Source organism: Salvelinus fontinalis, chromosome 38 (genome assembly GCF_029448725.1).
Source record: "Salvelinus fontinalis isolate EN_2023a chromosome 38, ASM2944872v1, whole genome shotgun sequence".
Lineage (NCBI taxonomy): Eukaryota > Metazoa > Chordata > Actinopteri > Salmoniformes > Salmonidae > Salvelinus > Salvelinus fontinalis.
Window position 1 is genome coordinate 22,322,170 of NC_074702.1, and position 19,103 is coordinate 22,341,272.

Below are 19,103 nucleotides of genomic sequence, written 5' to 3' on the forward strand. Positions count from 1 at the left end.
CCGGCTCATACTTGACTTGCATGCTAGTTAGTTAACGTTGGGGCTATCTCCCAACAGTGTTTGGGGGGGGGGGGGGGGGGGGGGGGCTGCGTTAGTCTGCGAGGTCCTCCTGACTTCAGAATCTGGAAAGTCTGTCTCTCAGTCAAACCCACATGGCCATCAACGCAAACTTCCTTGTCCATTACCCGAGCGCCACCCCCTTCCAATGCAACTGTTGGATTTTCTCATCCAAAACAACTTCAGGATTTTTGTCTCCCTAGCTGTCTAACACTTGAGTCGCATCAGGAAGTCTAGGACTGCGTGGGGTGGATCGCCTGAACACTGAAGTATGTGTGACGTGAAGCCAATCTGGTACAAGTTACACTGAAACTTCCTTGCCCAACCTTAACAATGAGCCTGGTCACAATGAGTAGGACTTTCATGAGAACTCAGGCAGAAGCAGGCGGCTTCTGCCTGAGTGTGCTCCAGGAGCAGAGAAACTTGTGCACCCCTCAATTTTAGTTTTATGTCCCTATATAAAAATAGCTAAAAAGTTAAAATGATTGATTGACAGGTTGGCGCAAAATGTGTATCTCTGCTGCATTGTGTCAGCACAGTTGACAGAGCACACTGTGGTGTGTGTAGGGGGCCATGGAAAGCCACTGGGGTGGTTAGATATGACTCCTTTGGGTTTCCATAAAAAGCGGGAAAAACATCTAATCTTTTGTAGCCATCACATTTCCGGTCACAACTTGCAGACTTGTTTACGTGCTGCTGTGCATTTTGTTGCCAACCTTACTTTGCTACCTGACAACTTTACGGTTTTTACTTTTTAATTACCATTTAGATTTTTAGTTTTCCCCTAACTCAACTTTTTTTCATTCAACTTTTTCACTCTGGACGTTTTATCTGGACATGGTTTATCTGGACTTCCAACAGCCGAAGCTAAGTAGTAACATTAACATGAGGCCTTCTAATTGCAGTCGCTGTACTCATAATATACAGGAGAACGATCGCCTTACGACGAAGATAGCTGTGCTGCAAGCCCAGCTTCAGACGCAATCGTTAGGCAAGGGTAATTTCAGTGTAGGAAAGGATGAAACAGCGTTTGTGCCACCAGTAAGTACCGATAGTAGTATAAATCCCCTTAAACGGTCCCCGCAGCCGGACAACTTTCTCATGGCTTCTGGATGGAAATGCTGTAGGAATGCTCAACCGGTGTCACTCATTCAGCCAACAGAAACTTTCAACCGGTTCTCCCCATTAAGCAGCGAGTCGGAGTCAGAGGCCGAGCCTTCTCTGGTCTCTACTCCTCCCGTTACGGGGTCTGAGACTCCGAATCTTCCCACCATTAGCTCTGACAAATTGAAAACCCTAGTCATTGGTGACTCCATTACCCGCAGTATTAGACTTAAAACGAATCATCCAGCGATCATACACTGTTTACCAGGGGGCAGGGCTACCGACGTTAAGGGTAATCTGAAGATGGTGCTGGCTAAAGCTAAAACTGGCGAGTGTAGAGAGTATAGAGATATTGTTATCCACGTCGGCACCAACGATGTTAGGATGACACAGTCAGAGGTCACCAAGCGCAACATAGCTTCAGCGTGTAAATCAGCTAGAAAGATGTGTCGGCATCGAGTAATTGTCTCTGGCCCCCTCCCAGTTAGGGGGAGTGATGAGCTCTACAGCAGTCTCACAACACAATCGCTGGTTGAAAAATGTTTTGTAACATGTAACATTTACGATAGCAAATTCCAATTTACAACAAAAAAAAACGACGTTTTCGTCTTTTGAGCTTCTAGTCATAAAATCTATGCAGCCTACTCAATCAATTTGTATAGCTACTGTTTACATATACAGCGTTCCTCACCGAGTTCCCTGAATTCCTATCGGACCTTGTAGTCATAGCAGATGATATTCAAATTTTTGGTAACTTTAATATTCACATGGAAAAGTCCACAGGCTTCTGGAGCCATCATCAACTCAGTGGGTTTTATCCAACATGTCTCTGGACCTACTCACTGCCACAGTCATACTCTGGACCTAGTTTTGTCCCATGGAATAAATGTTGTGGATCTAAATTTTTGACCTCATAATCCTGGACTATCGGACCACCATTTTATTACGTTTGCAATTGCAACAAATAATCTGCTCAGACCAACCAAGGAGCATCAAAAGTCGTGCTATAAATTCTCAGTCAACCCAAAGATTCCTTGACGCCCTTCCAGACTCCCTCTGCCTACCCAAGGACGTCAGAAGACAAAAATCAGTTAACCACCTAACTGAGGAACTCAATTTAACCTTGCGCAATACCCTAGATGCAGTTACACCCCTAAAAACATTTGTCATAAGAAACTAGCTCTCTGGTATACATAAAATACCCGAGCTCTGAAGCAAGCTTCCAGAAAATTGGAACGGATATGGCGCCACACCAAACTGGAAGTCTTCCGACTAGCTTGGAAAGACAGTACCGTGCAGTATCGAAGAGCCCTATCTGCTGCTCGATCATCCTATTTTTCCAACTTAACTGAGGAAAATAAGAACAATCCAACGTTTATTTTTGATACTGTCGCAAAGCTAACTAAAAAGCAGCATTCCCCAAGAGAGGATGGCTTTCACTTCAGCAGTAATAAATTCATGAACTTCTTTGAGGAAAAGATCATGATCATTAGAAAGCAAATTACGGACTCCTCTTTAAATCTGCCTATTCCTCCAAAGCTCAGTTGTCCTGAGTCTGCACAACTCTGCCAGGACCTAGGATCAAGGGAGACACTCAAGTGTTTTAGTACTATATCTCTTGACACAATGATGAAAATAATCATGGCCTCTAAACCTTCAAGCTGCATACTGGACCCTATCCCAACTAAACTACTGAAAGAGCTGCTTCCTGTGCTTGGCCATCCTATGTTGAACATAATAAACGGCTCTCTATCCACCGGATGTGTACCAAACTCACTAAAAGTGGCAGTAATAAAGCCTCTCTTGAAAAAGCCAAACCTTGACCCAGAAAAAAATAAAAATAAATATCAGCCTATATCGAATCTTCCATTCCTCTCAAAAGATTTTGAAAAAACTGTTGCGCAGCAACTCACTGCCTTCCTGAAGACAAACAATGTATACAAAATGCTTCAGTCTGGTTTTAGACCTCATCATAGCACTGAGACTGCACTTGTGAAGGTGGTAAAATGACCTTTTAATGGTGTCAGACCGAGGCTCTGCATCTGTCCTCGTGCTCCTAGACCTTAGTGCTGCTTTTGATACCATCGATCACCACATTCTTTTGGAGAGATTGGAAACCCAAATTGGTCTACACGGACAAGTTCTGGCCTGGTTTAGATCTTATCTGTCGGAAAGATATCAGTTTGTCTCTGTGAATGGTTTGTCCTCTGACAAATCAACTGTAAATTTCGGTGTTCCTCAGGGTTCCATTTTAGGACCACTCTTGTTTTCACTATATATTTTTACCTCTTGGGGATGTCATTCGAAAACATAATGTTAACTTTCACTGCTATGCGGATGACACACAGCTGTACATTTCAATGAAACATGGTGAAGCCCCAAGATTGCCCTCGCTAGAAGCCTGTGTTTCAGACATAAGGAAGTGGATGGCTGCAAACGTTCTACTTATAAACTCGGACAAAACAGAGATGCTTGTTCTAGGTCCCAAGAAACAAAGAGATCTTCTGTTGAATCTGACAATTAATCTTGATGGTTGTACAGTCGTCTCAAAAAAAAACTGTGAAGGGCCTTAGTGTTACTCTGGAACCTGATCTCTCTTTTGACGAACATATCAAGACTGTTTCAAGGACAGCTTTTTTCCATCTAGGTAACATTGCAAAAATCTAACTTTCTGTCCAAAAAATATGCTGAAAAATGTATCCATGCTTTTGTTACTTCTAGGTTAGACTACTGCAATGCTTTACTTTCCTGCCACCTGGATAAAGCACTAAACAAACTTCAGTTAGTGATAAATACGGCTGCTAGAATCCTGAGTAGAACCAAAATATTTGATCATATTACTCCAGTGCTAGCCTCCCTACACTGGCTTCCTGTTAAGGCAAGGGTTGATTTCAAGGTTTTACTGCTAACCTACAAAGCATTTACATGGGCTTGCTCCTACCTATCTTTACGATTTGGTCCTGCCGTACATACCTACACGTACACTACGGTCACAAGACGCAGGCCTCCTAATTGTCCATAGAATTTCGAAGCAAACAGCTGGAGGCAGGGCCTTCTCCTATAGAGCTCAATTTTTATGGAATGGGCTACCTACCCATGTGAGAGACGCAGACTCGGTCTCAACCTTTAAGTCTTTACTGAAGACTCATCTCTTCAGTAGGTCATATGATTGACTGTAGTCTGGCCCAGGAGTGTGAAGTTGAATGGAAAGGCTCTGGAGCAACGAACCACCCTTGCTGTCTCTGCCTGGCCGGTTCCTCTCTCTCCACTGGAATTCTCTGCCTCTAACCCTATTACAGAGGCTGAGTCACTGGCTTACTGGTGCTCTTCCATGCCATCCCTAGGAGGTGTGCGTCACTTGAGTGGGTTGAGTCACTGACGTGGTCTTCCGGTCTGGGTTGGCGCCCCCCTTGGGTTGTGCCATGGCGAAGATACCGATTATTGGAGGAGCAAAAAAAGCCGATACCGATTAAATCGGACGATTTTTAAAATTGTTTTGTAATAATGACAATTACAACAATACTGAATGAACACTTATTTTACCTTAATATAATACATCAATAAAATATATTTAGCCTCAAATAAATAATGAAACATGTTCAATTTGGTTTAAATAATGCAAAAACAAAGTGTTGTAGAATAAAGTAAAAGTGCAATATGTGCCATGTAAGAAAGCTAACATTTAAGTTCCTTGCTCAGAACATGAGAACATATGAAAGCTGGTGATTCCTTTTAACATAATTTTTCAATTTTCCCAGGTAGGAAGTTTTAGGTTGTAGTTATTATAGGAATTATAGGACTATTTCTCTCTATACGATTTGTATTTCATATACCTTTAACTATTGGATGTTCTTATAGGCACTTTAGTATTGCCAGTGTAGCTTCCATCCCTCTTCCATCCCTGCCTTTCTTAAAATCAATACATAGAACTATATATTTTTAAACGTGCATATTTAGCTAAAAGAATTCCAGGTTAACAGGCAATATTAACCAGGTGAAATTGTGTCACTTCTCTTGCGTTCATTGCACGCAGAGTCAGGGTATATGCAACAGTTTCGGCAGCCTGGCTCGTTGCGAACTAATTTGCCAGAATTTTCCGTAATTATGACATAACTTTGAAGGTTGTGCAATGTAACAGGAATATTTAGACCACCCGTTAGATAAAATACGGAACGGTTCCGTATTTCACTGAAAGAATAAATGTTTTGTTTTCGAGATGATAGTTTCTGGATTCGACCATATTAATGACCTAAGGCTCGTATTTCTGTGCGTTATTATGTTATAATTAAGTCTATGATTTGATAGAGCAGTCTGACTGAGCGATGGTGGGCACCAGCATGCTCATAAGCATTCATTCAAACAGCACTTTCGTGTGTTTTGCCAGCTCTGCTGTTTATGAATTCAAGCCTATCAACTCCCGAGATTAGGCTGGTGTAACCGATGTGAAATGGCTAGCTAGTTAGCGGGGTGCGCGCTAATAGCGTTTCAAACGTCACTCGCTCTGAGACTTGGAGTAGTTGTTCCCCTTGCTCTGCATGGGTAACGCTGCTTCGAGTGTGGCTGTTGTCGATGTGTTCCTGGTTCGAGCCCAGGTAGCGGCAAGGAGAGGGATGGAAGCTATACTGTTACACTGGCAATACTAAAGTGCCTATAAGAACATCTAATAGTCAAAGGTATATGAAATACAAATCGTATAGAGAGAAATAGTCCTATAATAACTACAACCTAAAACTTCTTACCTGGGAATATTGAAGACTCATGTTAAAAGGAACCACCAGCTTTCATATGTTCTCATGTTCTGAGCAAGGAACTTAAACGTTAGCTTTCTTACATGGCACATATTGCACTTTTACTTTATTCTCCAACACTTTGTTTTTGCATTATTTAAACCAAATTGAACATGTTTCATTCATTATTTGAGGCTAAATTGATTTTATTGATGTATTATATTAAGTTAAAATAAGTGTTAATTCAGTATTGTTGTAATTGTCATTATTACAAATAAATAAATAAAAATCGGCCGATTAATCGGTATCGGCTTTTTTTGGTACTCCAATAATCGGTATCAGCGTTGAAAAATCATAAAATCGGTAGACCTCTAATATCCCAAAAATATGGGGGATTGGAAATTATGCAGACAATTACATTGATGGAAGCAACAATCTATCCGCAATATTAAAGCTGATCCACGCACTAAAATGATATCTATATATACACACACACTTTCTTAAAAGAGTCAGAATTGATCTAAGATGACTCAATACATTTTTCATTAACTTTCTCGTTTCTGCAAAGTTAATATTTTAGTCGTGTAATTTTACATCTAAGATGTTGGTGCAGTATTTCTTAAGTCATTTTTGGGGTATGAAAACAAGTCGTTTACCGTTGAATGACAAGCACGTAATTGAAGAATCCCTACTGTTGATCAATGACTATAAAAAAGGCGTAGACTTCGGCTACTAAATTTGGGTTGCTGTGAGAAAGAATTTGCACAAACAGACCAAAAAACCCTGCTCGAAGATAACAAACTAAAACTCCATAAGCACAAACTGTTCCGGATGGGAACACTTTATCCTGGTGCCGTGCCTGTGGGAACTACTCTTTACCGTAAAAAAAAAAATCCACTCTGAAATAACAGTTTAGTTACGGTGTCATATGTGATTTGTGCTTACTATCAATCTATTTTTATGGTGTAATATGTGGCTGCCTTAGCTTCAGGCCTGGGCAATTCCAGTCCTCGGGGCCTGATTGGTGTCACACTTTCCCCCTATCCCTAGCAAACACACCTGATTTAAACTAATTGCATTTAACTGAAGATCATGATTAGTTGATTAGAGTCAGGTGTGTTAGCTGGGACTGGTTCAAAAGTGTGACACCATAAGGCCCATGAGGACTGGAGTTGCCCAGGCCCGATGTAGCTAGTGCCTGGCAAGACCCACTTGAACTAGCCCTTTGGTGATGGTAACCACGGTGGTTGCCAACTTCATTAGCAGGAGGATTAGGGGAGGTCTGAAGTGAGCATTAGTCACCATGGAGAGGGCCTACTACAATTCCTCATAAGACCTCTATTGGTGTGTTTGTGCTGTAACCAGAGACGACAAAGGAGATCTGAACAAACAGAACTACCACACACACACACACAGATCATTAATGACTAAGCGCAACATGACCCTTTGGAAGGGTTCCCTTAATTGAGGCTTGATATAGCTGCAGGCCTCCTGCACAACCTTGTTCGCATGAAATTAAAGTACATTGTGTTTACTCTAGCATATTGGTTGTTTCCATACCACTTTTCATTACCAAAGAAAATCCTCTTTATCCGAAGTATGGCATGCTCTGACACAGGTAATGTGAATTTGTTGCAAGATTAGCCTAGGTGAGACTAGTGAGTCTTCTACAGATATCATTTTCTCATTGACAACCTCATAAGTTACATACTACATTTGGAGAACTGTTCTTATGAGACGGAGTGCAAACAAAAGTGAACTCAAATTTCCCCTCAACTTCCGTCACTACCCTGTGATATCTCCAACTTTCCTCGGCCCAGCAGACGTCAAACAATACCTGCTCTGTGGCTGATTTCCATAGCTGTGTAAAAGCATGCCTGATTAGATTGTACATTGCTGACCTATGCTTCCTTCCGCCATTAGCCCCCCCAACTGCTCCAGTTCTCCTCCTTAAGCTTCAGGGGAAAGCGTTATCTACAATAACCAGTCTGATTCTGACCTTTCTATACATCAATGACAGACACATATGCAAAAAGAGAAGTGTGGTATTTCCGGGCTTTCGCTCAAATCAGTCATTTTATGGCCTATGTGCAAAAGGGTTTCAATGTCATGTCATTTTAAATTTGCATATCATTTAAAAAAATTGAGACTGGATGCATTACACCCGTGGCACTCAGATATACTGCTTTGGTATGCAGAAGCAATTCTCAAGTTGGTAAATTAGTCTGAGCAACAAAGGATGTGGTTAATATTAGCTTCAACTGTTACAACGCTATGATTGTGGTGCAGATAGAGCTGTCAGATGCAATTTGTGGAAACATCTCTAAAGTGTATAAGGTGGTCACAGCCATAATGCAACCTTGTAAAGATCTTTGGACCGCTGTCAACTTAGTTTATTGGCACCCAACAGGTTCTGGCAGTCTTAATTTAATGATGTTTCTGACAACTGAGGCTGCAGCTATACAGTGTGGCCTGCCCATGACACACATATAGGCATGGTTACCACAGAAGCTTCATTTCTAGGAAATAACCTCACAGTGTATGTCCAGGGGGTATGGTGTGAATAAACATGTTTGACTGTGTGTGTGTGTGTGTGTGTGTATAGATGACTATGTACAAAACAGAAATTAATTTGTGTATGTGGTTACTTTTCACATACACATTGTGTATGTGGTTACTTTTCAGCACCAGAAACTAGCACAGCGCAGATTTCACTGCTGTCTTTTCAGCCCCACCCCTTCTGAGAAGTAGTCTCAAAGTTGACAGCAAAACTTCTGCTTTCAGACAATTGCTGCCACAAAGTGAATAAAGTCAAATTCTTTATTCATTGCAGTCACAAAAGTTGCATGATGTTATCCTTTAATCATATAACTTCAGGAGATTAAAGGGATTTGCCAGCAAGATGCATCAGGAGGGTTAGTGCTAGTTTGTTAGGTGGAACTGCTGTACACGTTTACAGTCCAGACGATCTTGCCTCTATTGAACCAATGCCAGATACCATTTGCAATCTTTAAGCTCATATTTAAAAAAACTTATACCTGTGAGCACATTGCATTTACATGGATATAACTTGGAAATGAAACACTTCAAATACAAAAACAGCATAATCTTGAGAATGGAATTTTGAACCGACTTTAAAAACAGGTTCCCCCTTCCCCCTCCCAGTGCAACAGCCACAAGATTTCCTTAACCAGGAAGTCACATTACATCCACGCAAATGCATTGCCAGGCATGACTGGCAAATCTACCCCAAGGAAGAGGAATATGGACTTATGAATTGGGTGTAGGTGAGATGACATGCGTGTAAGGCAATTAAATGCATGTAGAATACAGTCTTCCCTGCTGTAAGAACTTTACATTTTCAATGCCCATAAACTGGGTATACCTTAGTTGAATTCTAAGGCCCTCGCTGGTCAGTTCAATGCAGATTCTGCCACCAATCGCTGTTTGTACATGTATGACTAATATCACAAGGAATAGAAACAAGTCATTTGAGCCAACTTTATGGTCAGAGGCAGAACTTTGCCATTGTGAAGTATAGCTATAAGCTAGTGCTTTTCCACCTTGATTACAAAAAGAGTTGAACATTTGCAGATTAATTAACTGTTTCTGTACGGGTCTAAATTCAACTATACATTTATTACAAAAATAAAATGTCTGTACTTTTTACATTAAATAAAAGCTCCATTTAACAAGTCCACTAGATTTAAGTAGTCAGATGAATATATTTGGAGACCGTTCCGACAACTACCAAATATCCTCAACTGTCTACAAAAAAAACAGCACCAACACATGATGCGGAAAAAAGCTAACTTGAGCTTGACACCAAAGCACTGTCCCAATCCAGTCCTTCACTATAATCCAACAGACTGATGACCCTCTTCTTTGACTAAACAGGACATCATTGGGTTGTCATTCCAATCATGGTGATATTAAGGATTTCAGAGAACTTGCCGGAATAGTCAATTTTCTTTGTTGAAAAAAAGTAACAGATAGTCTTTTATAGTTCAATTCATCTGATCAACATGGCGAGTGTTGCCCCAAGCCCAGCAACTCCAGCAAAGGCTAGGAGGGTGTTCCTTACTGAAGACTCTGGATCTTGCACATGAAAGAACTCTACAAATCCATTCTGAGTAAGAGACAAAAATACAGAGTTAGGTTTATGATTAGCTACTGAACAAGTAGGCTAAATAAGATTAACTGTCCTCATTTAGATTTGAAGATGTGAGCCAATGACTCATGGGCCACATAGAAGACTCACCCAAGCATTGTTTTTGACCAGCCAGTCCCTTTGGTCAGAGAGGAGGTATGTGGCGATCTCTTGGCCCACCGACCCAATGCAGTGTCCCCTGCCCATCTCCTTCAAGTGCTGGCTCACCACTGCTCCAAATGACACCAGGCTGGCGATGCGACCCCAGTTCGTGGTCCCATCACTGAACATGGCCTTGGCCACAGAATTGATGAAACCCATGTCATCGCATCGGTCATCTAAGTCAAGTTTGGCGATCATACCTAAAAAAAAAAATGTTTTAACGTCTGAGTAAAACGAACTAACCATTCCTGATAATATTGCTCTGTTATTCAGCAAGTTAGCGCATATTGCACTCAATACCATCTTTAAAACAGACTATACAGATACTTAGCTAGCTAGTGCCAGTGATTTGGATCTAGAGATGATTACTGTAAATCTACGTACCATTGTATGCGTATTGGTGCTTTGATATGATATCCTTCACCACTCGTGTCATCGTCGTAAGAGCCTTGCTTTGCTTCCAACGAGGCGGAGACAGGCCTGTATAGCCCCCCAATAAGTTGTCAATTAGTTGTCTTGTATCATGTTCCAATACTTCATCGCCCGATGGACAATTCGATAGTTCAGGCCCACATTCTGACGCCATCTGTCGAGTGCATGGCAAAGAACCGTCAGATTCGTCATTGTTGCTTCGGTCTGACAAATGATTACCCAGGACGTTGCTTTTCACGACATTCACTCCTAATTTCGTGGGTCGTTGTGGAGTGTCGCTAGTCCCATTACCCAAGTCAGTATCCACTTTTGACTTCGGTGACGCCCCAGCACATACGGCCCTAGTCTCGCCGAAATAGTACAAAGAGGTACCAGCAGGGTACGAAGAGCCTCCGACGACTCCATTTTGAATATTCAACATCGTAGTTGTGGCTCGTGTAATCGACTTCGACAGAATCATCTTGACTTAACCTTTAGATAAAGAAACAAGAATTTGAAAAATAAAAGGTACGCTTCTAGCAGTTATTTTAAGAAAAGCTAGCGCTTAGCTACTTTGTTGCTCAAATATCCCCCATCATTGACTGCTAACTACAACAGTGAGCCCGAAGAGGAAATGACCAACCTTTTGTCGTGTAGTTAAGAGGGAGGGGAAAGTGGGAGGGACTTCGATGACTTTCGACTCTGCCTCCTCCATTGGGTCTCCCCTCTTCCTTGAAGTAGTTTCACAATTCTATCTGGGATGGTTTTCCAATAACATTCAGATAAATACCTCCACGAAGAGAGGATATAAAAATGCATTTCTCTGCATTGAGCGGTACAGATAAATAACAAATTTTTATGTACACTTTGATGTAGCCCTTCAGAGACCATTGATAGTGAATGTGGAGTTCTGCTGTCCCCTAGTGGCCAATGACGGGTATAGACTCTTATCAACATATATAGACTCATTTATTAACATATAAAACGGTGATCCTAGACTTTGTTTGTCATTTATCAACATATAAAGTGGCGGTATCCTGCCCTGTGTGGTTGCAAAGATTACTGTAGCTAGAGACAGTTGGTTGGTTATTGGTTTCTAATGTAAACTTCACCAGCACTGGTGATCAAATCAATAATGTGAGAAGATAATTGAAAATAGCCAAAAGTCATTCATATTCATGTAAAAGTTTATTTCAAATACTGACAAATTTGCTCCACTACTTCCACACAACAAACATTATTAGTACTCATGTACTTTCTAATTTCTTAAAATCAATCTTTTGTTTTGTCTCCAGCTCCACAATCAGCATATCCTGATGTAAACCCCCAGTTATTGGGAGCAAGGGTGCTCCAGATATCCCTGCAGTCTTGGGCCAGGATAAACTTTTGTTGTAGTTATGTAGTGATGTAAGAGAACACTAAAACATCTTTACTGTATGCAAAACCAAAAACAGTTTCAGTAAGCAGCACACAGTCATTTTAATTTGTTTACATTCTGGCACATACTTATGGTTGAACAGGTGACATGGTATTTTAACAAACCCTGCTATATCCCTCATTGCATCGCTCCATACAAAGCCAGACAGTGCACAAAAACATAGCAATCAAGAGTTCCTCTGTTGTTTCAACAACCTTAATTTCAGCAGCATATCCAATTATATTATGACACTTTTTAAGCCTGCAATGGCAAGCTACAATTATTTAGGATTCTGCACAGTCTTTCTGTTCAAATTCAAGTAACAAGTTGGGGTCAATTAAATTTAAACTCCTGCTGGCCAGTTCCCAAAATGGATTGCATTGGGCATGGGTAGAATTTCAATTCATATCCTAATTGAAATGGAATTATACCCCCAACCCTGGAGGGGTTAGTCAGTCTCCAATTGGCAGACATTATTCATGGTAGGAGTGGGTCCAATTGTTTGAATCCTGGGACAGGCTTTCTTTATAGGGTAATATCTCCGTTTAAGATTTGTCATTGACTGAATCAGCAGCATTTACACATTCATATTATACAGATTAAGATCTCTGTCGTAAAAAAAAATTAAAAGATAAAGCAGAAGTAGTGTATTCACCGACAGGAGAAAGGAAACAATGAATCAGAGAACTACAAGTAGTGAATCAACAGAAAGAAAAAAAATCCTCAACCCCCAAGTCTATTTACACCCGTTGGGACAGAGAACAGCAGCACATTCATACAAACCCAGACAAACACACTATCTTCTTCCCTGCAATTTGACACAGATCCGTGTCTAATATTCAAAAGCTGCCAAGATGGGAGTGATCAAGTGTGTATTTTATAATTTGTGTGGAGTGTGTGATACATTGAGATAGATAAATCATACAAAAGTAAAGGCTTGTCGTCCTAACACACCTCTGACCATAATTACTTTGCAAGTTGAGCCATCCCAACAGGTGTGAGCAGGGTCAACTAAATACACTCACACTTTTCCCCCTCTCCTCATGTCATAAAATCCCTTCCCTTTGCCATGTGTCAAGTGAGCATATCTCTAAAGCGCACTGTGTGTTCCAGTTAGGTCTGTGTGAGCCCGGGGCCAGTCAGGGTCAGTTTATCAGGTGGCCGACTGTTTACCCCATTACTGACGTCACAGATTTTTATATTTAGAATGTCAATACGTAAGGCTATATGCTTTAGCAGTACACTGTGAGGCTCCTGCTACGTTGAATTTGAAGGAGAGACTGAGGAGAGGTTTAGCAACTAATGTAATTGGGAACTAGGCAGTAATCTTCTGTTACTGGAAGAGTTTCTCAACAGGAGCTGCCATTAACAGTGAAGAGCCAGATTGTAGTAAATGGCTAATGCGTGACAATGAACAAACAACCAATTATAAAGACACAAATCATACCAAATGTCACATTTCTCAACACAATACAGAAATATACACTGAATTGATCCCCTACAAATAATTTAGGCTTTTTGATGTGATGTAATAGCCACATAACTGAGATTTAACTTGAGTATTATACAGTTTCTTATTTTCCCAGCCTTAAAACGATACATGGGTATTTAGTTTGCTTTGCCATTGCTTTCGCCATGGGCAGCCTACAGACAGTGTGTGGATTGTCAGGACATTGAGAGGGAAGGAAGGAAGGTGTGGAGAGTGACCATGGACATTCCAGGGCTTCATTTGGTTGCTTGCTACTTCCTATCAGTCGTCTAACCCCTCCAGATTTGCACATTTTGTTACATGTTACAATCATGCAGCATATTTAGAAAAAGAAGAGCAACAGGGAGTCAAGAATTAAAGCGACATGAGCAGAAAATGTGCAGTTTCATATCCGTTCGTTCAGGTCAGCGTGGACGACCTTGGATTTTTGTTTGACAAAACATGAGATAAAGGAAACCTCAAATCAGTTTCCACATTTCCCTCTGATTACCACTCCATTCCTTTGGATACTTCACCATGGTTCCCTTCCCTCCCAGATTTGGTGTGCAAGCAAAATACGCAAACATCTACCCCCAGCTTTGACGAGAACACAACATCGAAAAATGTAGAGCGATCATGGTTCCTAACTCCCTCGTCAACAACATATTTTGGTGTTGTTCGGGATGCAAAAACGTACTGTACATAATACAAAGTGCATTAAACTCAGCCTCCCCGATGGCACATCTACTTTATGTACCTCTGAACACCAAACCAAGACATAAGGGAGGCGGTAGAGCAGAGTGCGCAGAGAGCAGAGCTGTGTGGAGAGATGGTAGAAAAGGTCCCAGCTCACCTCCCCACATACAAGCAATATGTACTGACTTTCACAGCTCTCCCCGATATGTTAAAGCCAAGTGGAGCCTGGAGATGACTAGGGGGGGAAACATTGTTGGGGGACAGGTGAGGAACGTTAGCTGGGGGCCTAGTGGATGCGTGGAGGCTAGGTTAGCCTGCTAGTTTACTGGTCACCAAGGAGGACCTCCTCTGGGGCAGGTCCTGCGGCGTGGGAATGTGGTCCCCTGTGACGAGGTTCTTGTCAGGGCCCGCCACGGGCAGCTGTTTGTTCTTCATCTTGGCCTTGGCCATGTTGTAGTCACCTGAGTCAAAGTATTTTTGCTAGGTGGGGGCAAGAAAGAAGTTATTCAATTCAGGTTGTCTGGAGTAGATCTGCTAGTTAAAGTTAATAGGCAGGTTTCCATTGACGCTGGTTTATTTTCCAAAAGCAATGCCGCAAAAAAAAAATTCTTTGCAACGTGTCATATAGGAGAAACGTTCTAAAGATCGACATTTTTATCGATTCAACAGGGGTGGATTTTCTTTTGTCTAACATTATTGCGACAAATTATAAATGGAAACAATGTTTTTGGAATAGATGGTGATTGTCGAATCATTTTGAAGGTACGTGGGGCATGTGATGTCACAGGTAACTATAAAGCTCCACTCCACATTTAACTCTAAATGCCTACTGCTTGCAAAATCCATTTATTCAACTATAAAAATAATGTTTCTTTGCAGGACAAGGATTGTCCTGACTTTCAAGAATGCCTAAATTGGTTCACCTTGCTTTTCTGGTTGGCTGGATGCAAGTTTCAACATCCAATTATTTCAGATTTACAGGTGTGCAAGTTTCACCATGGCGATACATTGACGATACATGAGAATTATTAGAATATGGAAATATTAGTCAATTATTGCATTCTATGCATGCTGGCTTTCCCTGGCTATACCCGAGACATGAAACAGATATGTAGGAGGGCATAGAGGCTGTGCTTTAATACATTGACGACAATTTGCCTAAATGGGTAATGGAAACACTTCAACCACTATATTGTTAGTTGACACTGTAGGTTTTCGCAGAAAAGTATTTTTTTTAAAGGTGCGAGGTCATTAAGTATAGCTGTTTTTAACGACATAAGATAGTTATACGGAAATGCACCGTAGCAGGTAATTGTCACATCTATTTTCTTTGTGAACTTTCTAAAATGTGGACAAAAAATTTAAATAATATCACTGGACAAGTTAATTTGAACATAGCTACTGCCACAGACACACCAAGGCAATCTGAGATCCTCATGAATGCAGAACGTATTGATATGTCTTAAAGAAGAATATTCTAAGCCTATGCGATTTCCTAGTCAAGTGGTCAACAAGGGTGTGTAGGCGTTTGTTCCAGCCTAGCACTTCACTAACATGTTGAATCAAAAGCATGCATTATCTGTGGCTCGCCGGGAGAAGCGTTCCACCTACCCCTTTCTGTAGCCTCTTCATGAGGAAGTCGGAGCCTCCAGGCTTCTGGCCCAGGCCGGGGTACTTGGCCTTCAGCTTTACCTCTTCGCCCTTCACAAGGTTGGCATTCTTTTCCTGAGAGTCCTGTCCAGACAAAGAAAACATTTCAATGTGCCGTCATATGGGTGCTACTTGCTATGTGCAAGGAATTTAGCTAAAGAGGAGAAACATCTAAACAATAGGCCAATGTAGCCTACGCCTATATATCCTTCATCATAATGTCAGCCATGATGCGCAGAGAAGAACAAGCATAGGCTTTTAAAATAGACATTCTCCATTTAACTGTCCAATGCCTTGTGATATGCAGTAACATATCATGATGCCTAGTCACCTTACCCCTACAATTATCTACCTCTATTACTCCAGTATCCCTGCACATTGTAAATATGGTACTGGAACTGACTGACCCTGTATATATTATGCTTACTTCCTCGTGTTCTTATTTCCATTTCTTGCGTGTTTATGTTCTACCTTATATAATTTTTTGTATTACATTGTTATTGATTACAGCATTGTTGGGGTTAGAGGTTACAAGAAGGACATTTCACTGAACTTGTGAAATTAAAACTTAAAACTAATAAGAAGGTTATAAGATGGTCTGATGATGACAAAACAAAAAGATTACTGGGCTGGCACTGTGCTCTTCAGAAAGGATTGCATCTGAATCATATCTCTTAACCCTACTCATATTCAGCTGTGAAGTGGGCTAACGCCATGAAAATGACTTGAGGGAGTTGAAGCGTCTTCATAGTATGAGTCACTCTCTGTATGCGCTCCTGCAACACTATCTCTCACGCCCTCATGGTTGCCTGCGATGAACAACTCACACAGAAGACGAGTGTTATGATTGAGTAAGAATTAAGTGACTAGAAAGCAGTTCACATCCATTATTTCCCCCTCTCATACACATTTCTTCAGCTGATGTGGACAAAACAGCCTTGTTACCAGTTTCCCCATCACTGACATGTTATTGGTGCCATAAAAACAAATTGTTTTCCCCTCATGAAGCCGTTTGTCTGCAAATATGTACAAGCCAAGTGTGGCCTTACTTTATGGTTATTGAAAAAAATATTATACAGAAACAGGCCTTGAGTAATTGCTGACCAAAGTCTAGGAACACAGAGCTTGCAGAGTGGGTCTAGTTTTCACATGACACCTTCATGCTAAAGTTTTTTGTAAGGTGTAAGCCTATGGTTTACTGGAGGCAACTCCTGCACTAGACAAACTGGTTTACCCTTTACTGCCAGTGTGGAGTCCATGGACAGATGCCAGTGGAAAGTAGGTTAACAAGACACACCTTGTTATTGCCCACAGTCCAGATAGACTCTGAGCAGAAGTCAGCAAAACATTCTCTATTGGGGCAATTCCACAGTAACAGAGTTAAGCTGAGACTGATTTTTCACTTTAAAATGTCAAACAAAAACCAATGATAGCAAAGTTAAATAAACCATACAACTCTATGCAGAAGGACTACTTTCAACAATTTCCACATTTCTTTTTACAAAAAAAAAACATGTACTTGCAGAACAGTGCAGATGCAAAGTTTGGTAACAGAATGACAGCACAAACACAACCCGTCATACTGTTTGTATCTGCACTGTTCTTCAAGTAAATGTGTTTTTGTCAATTTTTTGGAGGAAACTTAAAATAGTCCTTGTGGATGCATGCTTTTTTAACTGTGCAATCATTGGTTTTTAGTTTGGCATACATTTTAATTGGAAACATCTGAGTCTCAGCATCACTGTTAACATGGCATTGCCCATTGTTAACTTACAACACATTGTGACTTATCTGGCTAAATAAAGCTAAGAAAACATTGAGAAACCCACAAAACACTGCAATTGAAGTACATGAGAATATCTGCCATTCCATGTAGAGGACAGTGAACGCAACGCTAGCAGGGGCAGGGACAATAAGTGACTCAGGGTAGAGAATCCGATGAACAGATTCTGTTGCTGGTTCACTTGGATCCATAACAAAAATGTAAAGGATACTATATTCAGCCCCAATGAGGGACAATGCAAGAGAGGACAGGATACTTTCCAGTCCCTCAAACAGTTCCAAACTGCTAGACTAGACCAATAGTAGCTAGCTACCATGAAATGTTATTTTCTCACATGACCGTTTCTCTTCTTGTCATTGTATCAAAATACCATTGTATTATTAGGACCCGTTATCATTGATAAGACAAAGTATAGCATCAGTAACTTCACCTATGTAGACATGCTAGTCAATGCATATTGATATGACCGGTGGGTTTGTCAATAGACCTCTGACCTTCACCAGCATCCACTCAGGATGCTGCCTGTACAAGTGCCTTTTCATCAGTGTACTCTATTTGATAGATGTCACATATTGGCCTATATTATATATAGCTAAACCTAATATCAGTGCAACACTTTAAATAACATTCACAAAGTATAGGGGACTGAAAACGAGTATGAATCAATAGATCTAGCTTATACATCCTTATAAGCTTTGTGTGACTGATCAGCTAGCATATAAGTGACTGATGATTGACCCTGGTTTCCATTAAAACGCAGATTTCAAAGGATAGGCTACAATATTATTGTTTGTATGACAGTATCGAACGCCGGTAGACTCAACCTCAACTACTGCTGTGTCAGGATAGACCAATGAGGCCCAGGCATATCTCATAACCTATGGACCAGTGAGCCAATTGCACAAGGGAAAACTCAATAAAAAACTAAATAATACAGTACCTATGTTATTATTGATTATCGGGAGACACGTACATCTTACTCAAGACCTTTCCAAAACATTTATACACACTGTCATTGTTGGTAAACGAGATGTTTACAGGTTTGATGCCATAACGAAAGCTAACTAGCTAGCAATCAATTCAAACACGTTACTTGTAACGCGTTACAACAAACAGAGCTAGCGTTATGGCTAACTGACAAACGCAAGATAGTGTCACGATATTAAACCCACCTGTTTTTCATCCTCATATTCCATCTGAGTATCTGATAGATTTTCGGACGACATTACGCAGCTCTAATGGACTGGAAGTCCGAATTGCTTGAAAACGCACGTTAGAATGTATGCAGGGGTGCCTCCTCTAGCTAATGCACTGCTAGCAAAATCTAACCTGCCTCTCGTGAACAAGTCTCCTCGATAAAAAAAAAAAGGCTAAATATTTTCTGACGCCGTTGTGTGGGATTGCCATTTGTGACATACATATACAGTAACCAATTGTATAAGGAAACACGTTGTATTAGATACCAAGAGAGCCAATGA

The 19,103-nt window shown here is 40.9% G+C and overlaps 2 protein-coding genes across 2 annotated transcripts; both read right to left on the bottom strand.

Moving 5' to 3' along the window:
* Nucleotides 1-8,694: 8,694 nt before the first annotated feature.
* Nucleotides 8,695-11,270, bottom strand: LOC129838136 (induced myeloid leukemia cell differentiation protein Mcl-1-like). Its single transcript, XM_055904879.1, has 3 exons — nucleotides 10,585-11,270; nucleotides 10,150-10,400; nucleotides 8,695-10,017 (listed from the first exon to the last, which is right to left on the bottom strand). The coding sequence occupies exons 1-3, from the start codon at nucleotides 11,090-11,092 to the stop codon at nucleotides 9,901-9,903; spliced, it is 876 nt and encodes a 291-aa protein (XP_055760854.1). The 5' UTR covers nucleotides 11,093-11,270; the 3' UTR covers nucleotides 8,695-9,900.
* A 510-nt stretch (nucleotides 11,271-11,780) lies between these two features.
* On the bottom strand, nucleotides 11,781-18,991 carry LOC129838137 (alpha-endosulfine). The gene is made up of 3 exons (XM_055904880.1): nucleotides 18,798-18,991; nucleotides 15,804-15,926; nucleotides 11,781-14,672 (listed from the first exon to the last, which is right to left on the bottom strand). The coding sequence occupies exons 1-3, from the start codon at nucleotides 18,849-18,851 to the stop codon at nucleotides 14,502-14,504; spliced, it is 348 nt and encodes a 115-aa protein (XP_055760855.1). The 5' UTR covers nucleotides 18,852-18,991; the 3' UTR covers nucleotides 11,781-14,501.
* Nucleotides 18,992-19,103: the final 112 nt, after the last annotated feature.

What these genes read in the sequence shown, in the direction of transcription:
- LOC129838136 (XM_055904879.1), bottom strand. Translation starts at nt 11,092, where the DNA reads ATGATTCTGTCGAAGTCGATTACACGAGCCACAACTACGATGTTGAAT. An exon ending in GCACCAATACGCATACAATG is followed by an intron (nt 10,401 to 10,584) that starts GTACGTAGATTT and finishes TTTTTTTTTTAG; the next exon opens with GTATGATCGCCAAACTTGAC. An exon ending in TGGTCAAAAACAATGCTTGG is followed by an intron (nt 10,018 to 10,149) that starts GTGAGTCTTCTA and finishes TCTCTTACTCAG; the next exon opens with AATGGATTTGTAGAGTTCTT.
- LOC129838137 (XM_055904880.1), bottom strand. Translation starts at nt 18,851, where the DNA reads ATGTCGTCCGAAAATCTATCAGATACTCAGATGGAATATGAGGATGAA. An exon ending in AATATGAGGATGAAAAACAG is followed by an intron (nt 15,927 to 18,797) that starts GTGGGTTTAATA and finishes TTGTCTGGACAG; the next exon opens with GACTCTCAGGAAAAGAATGC. An exon ending in TGAAGAGGCTACAGAAAGGG is followed by an intron (nt 14,673 to 15,803) that starts GTAGGTGGAACG and finishes GCCCCCACCTAG; the next exon opens with CAAAAATACTTTGACTCAGG.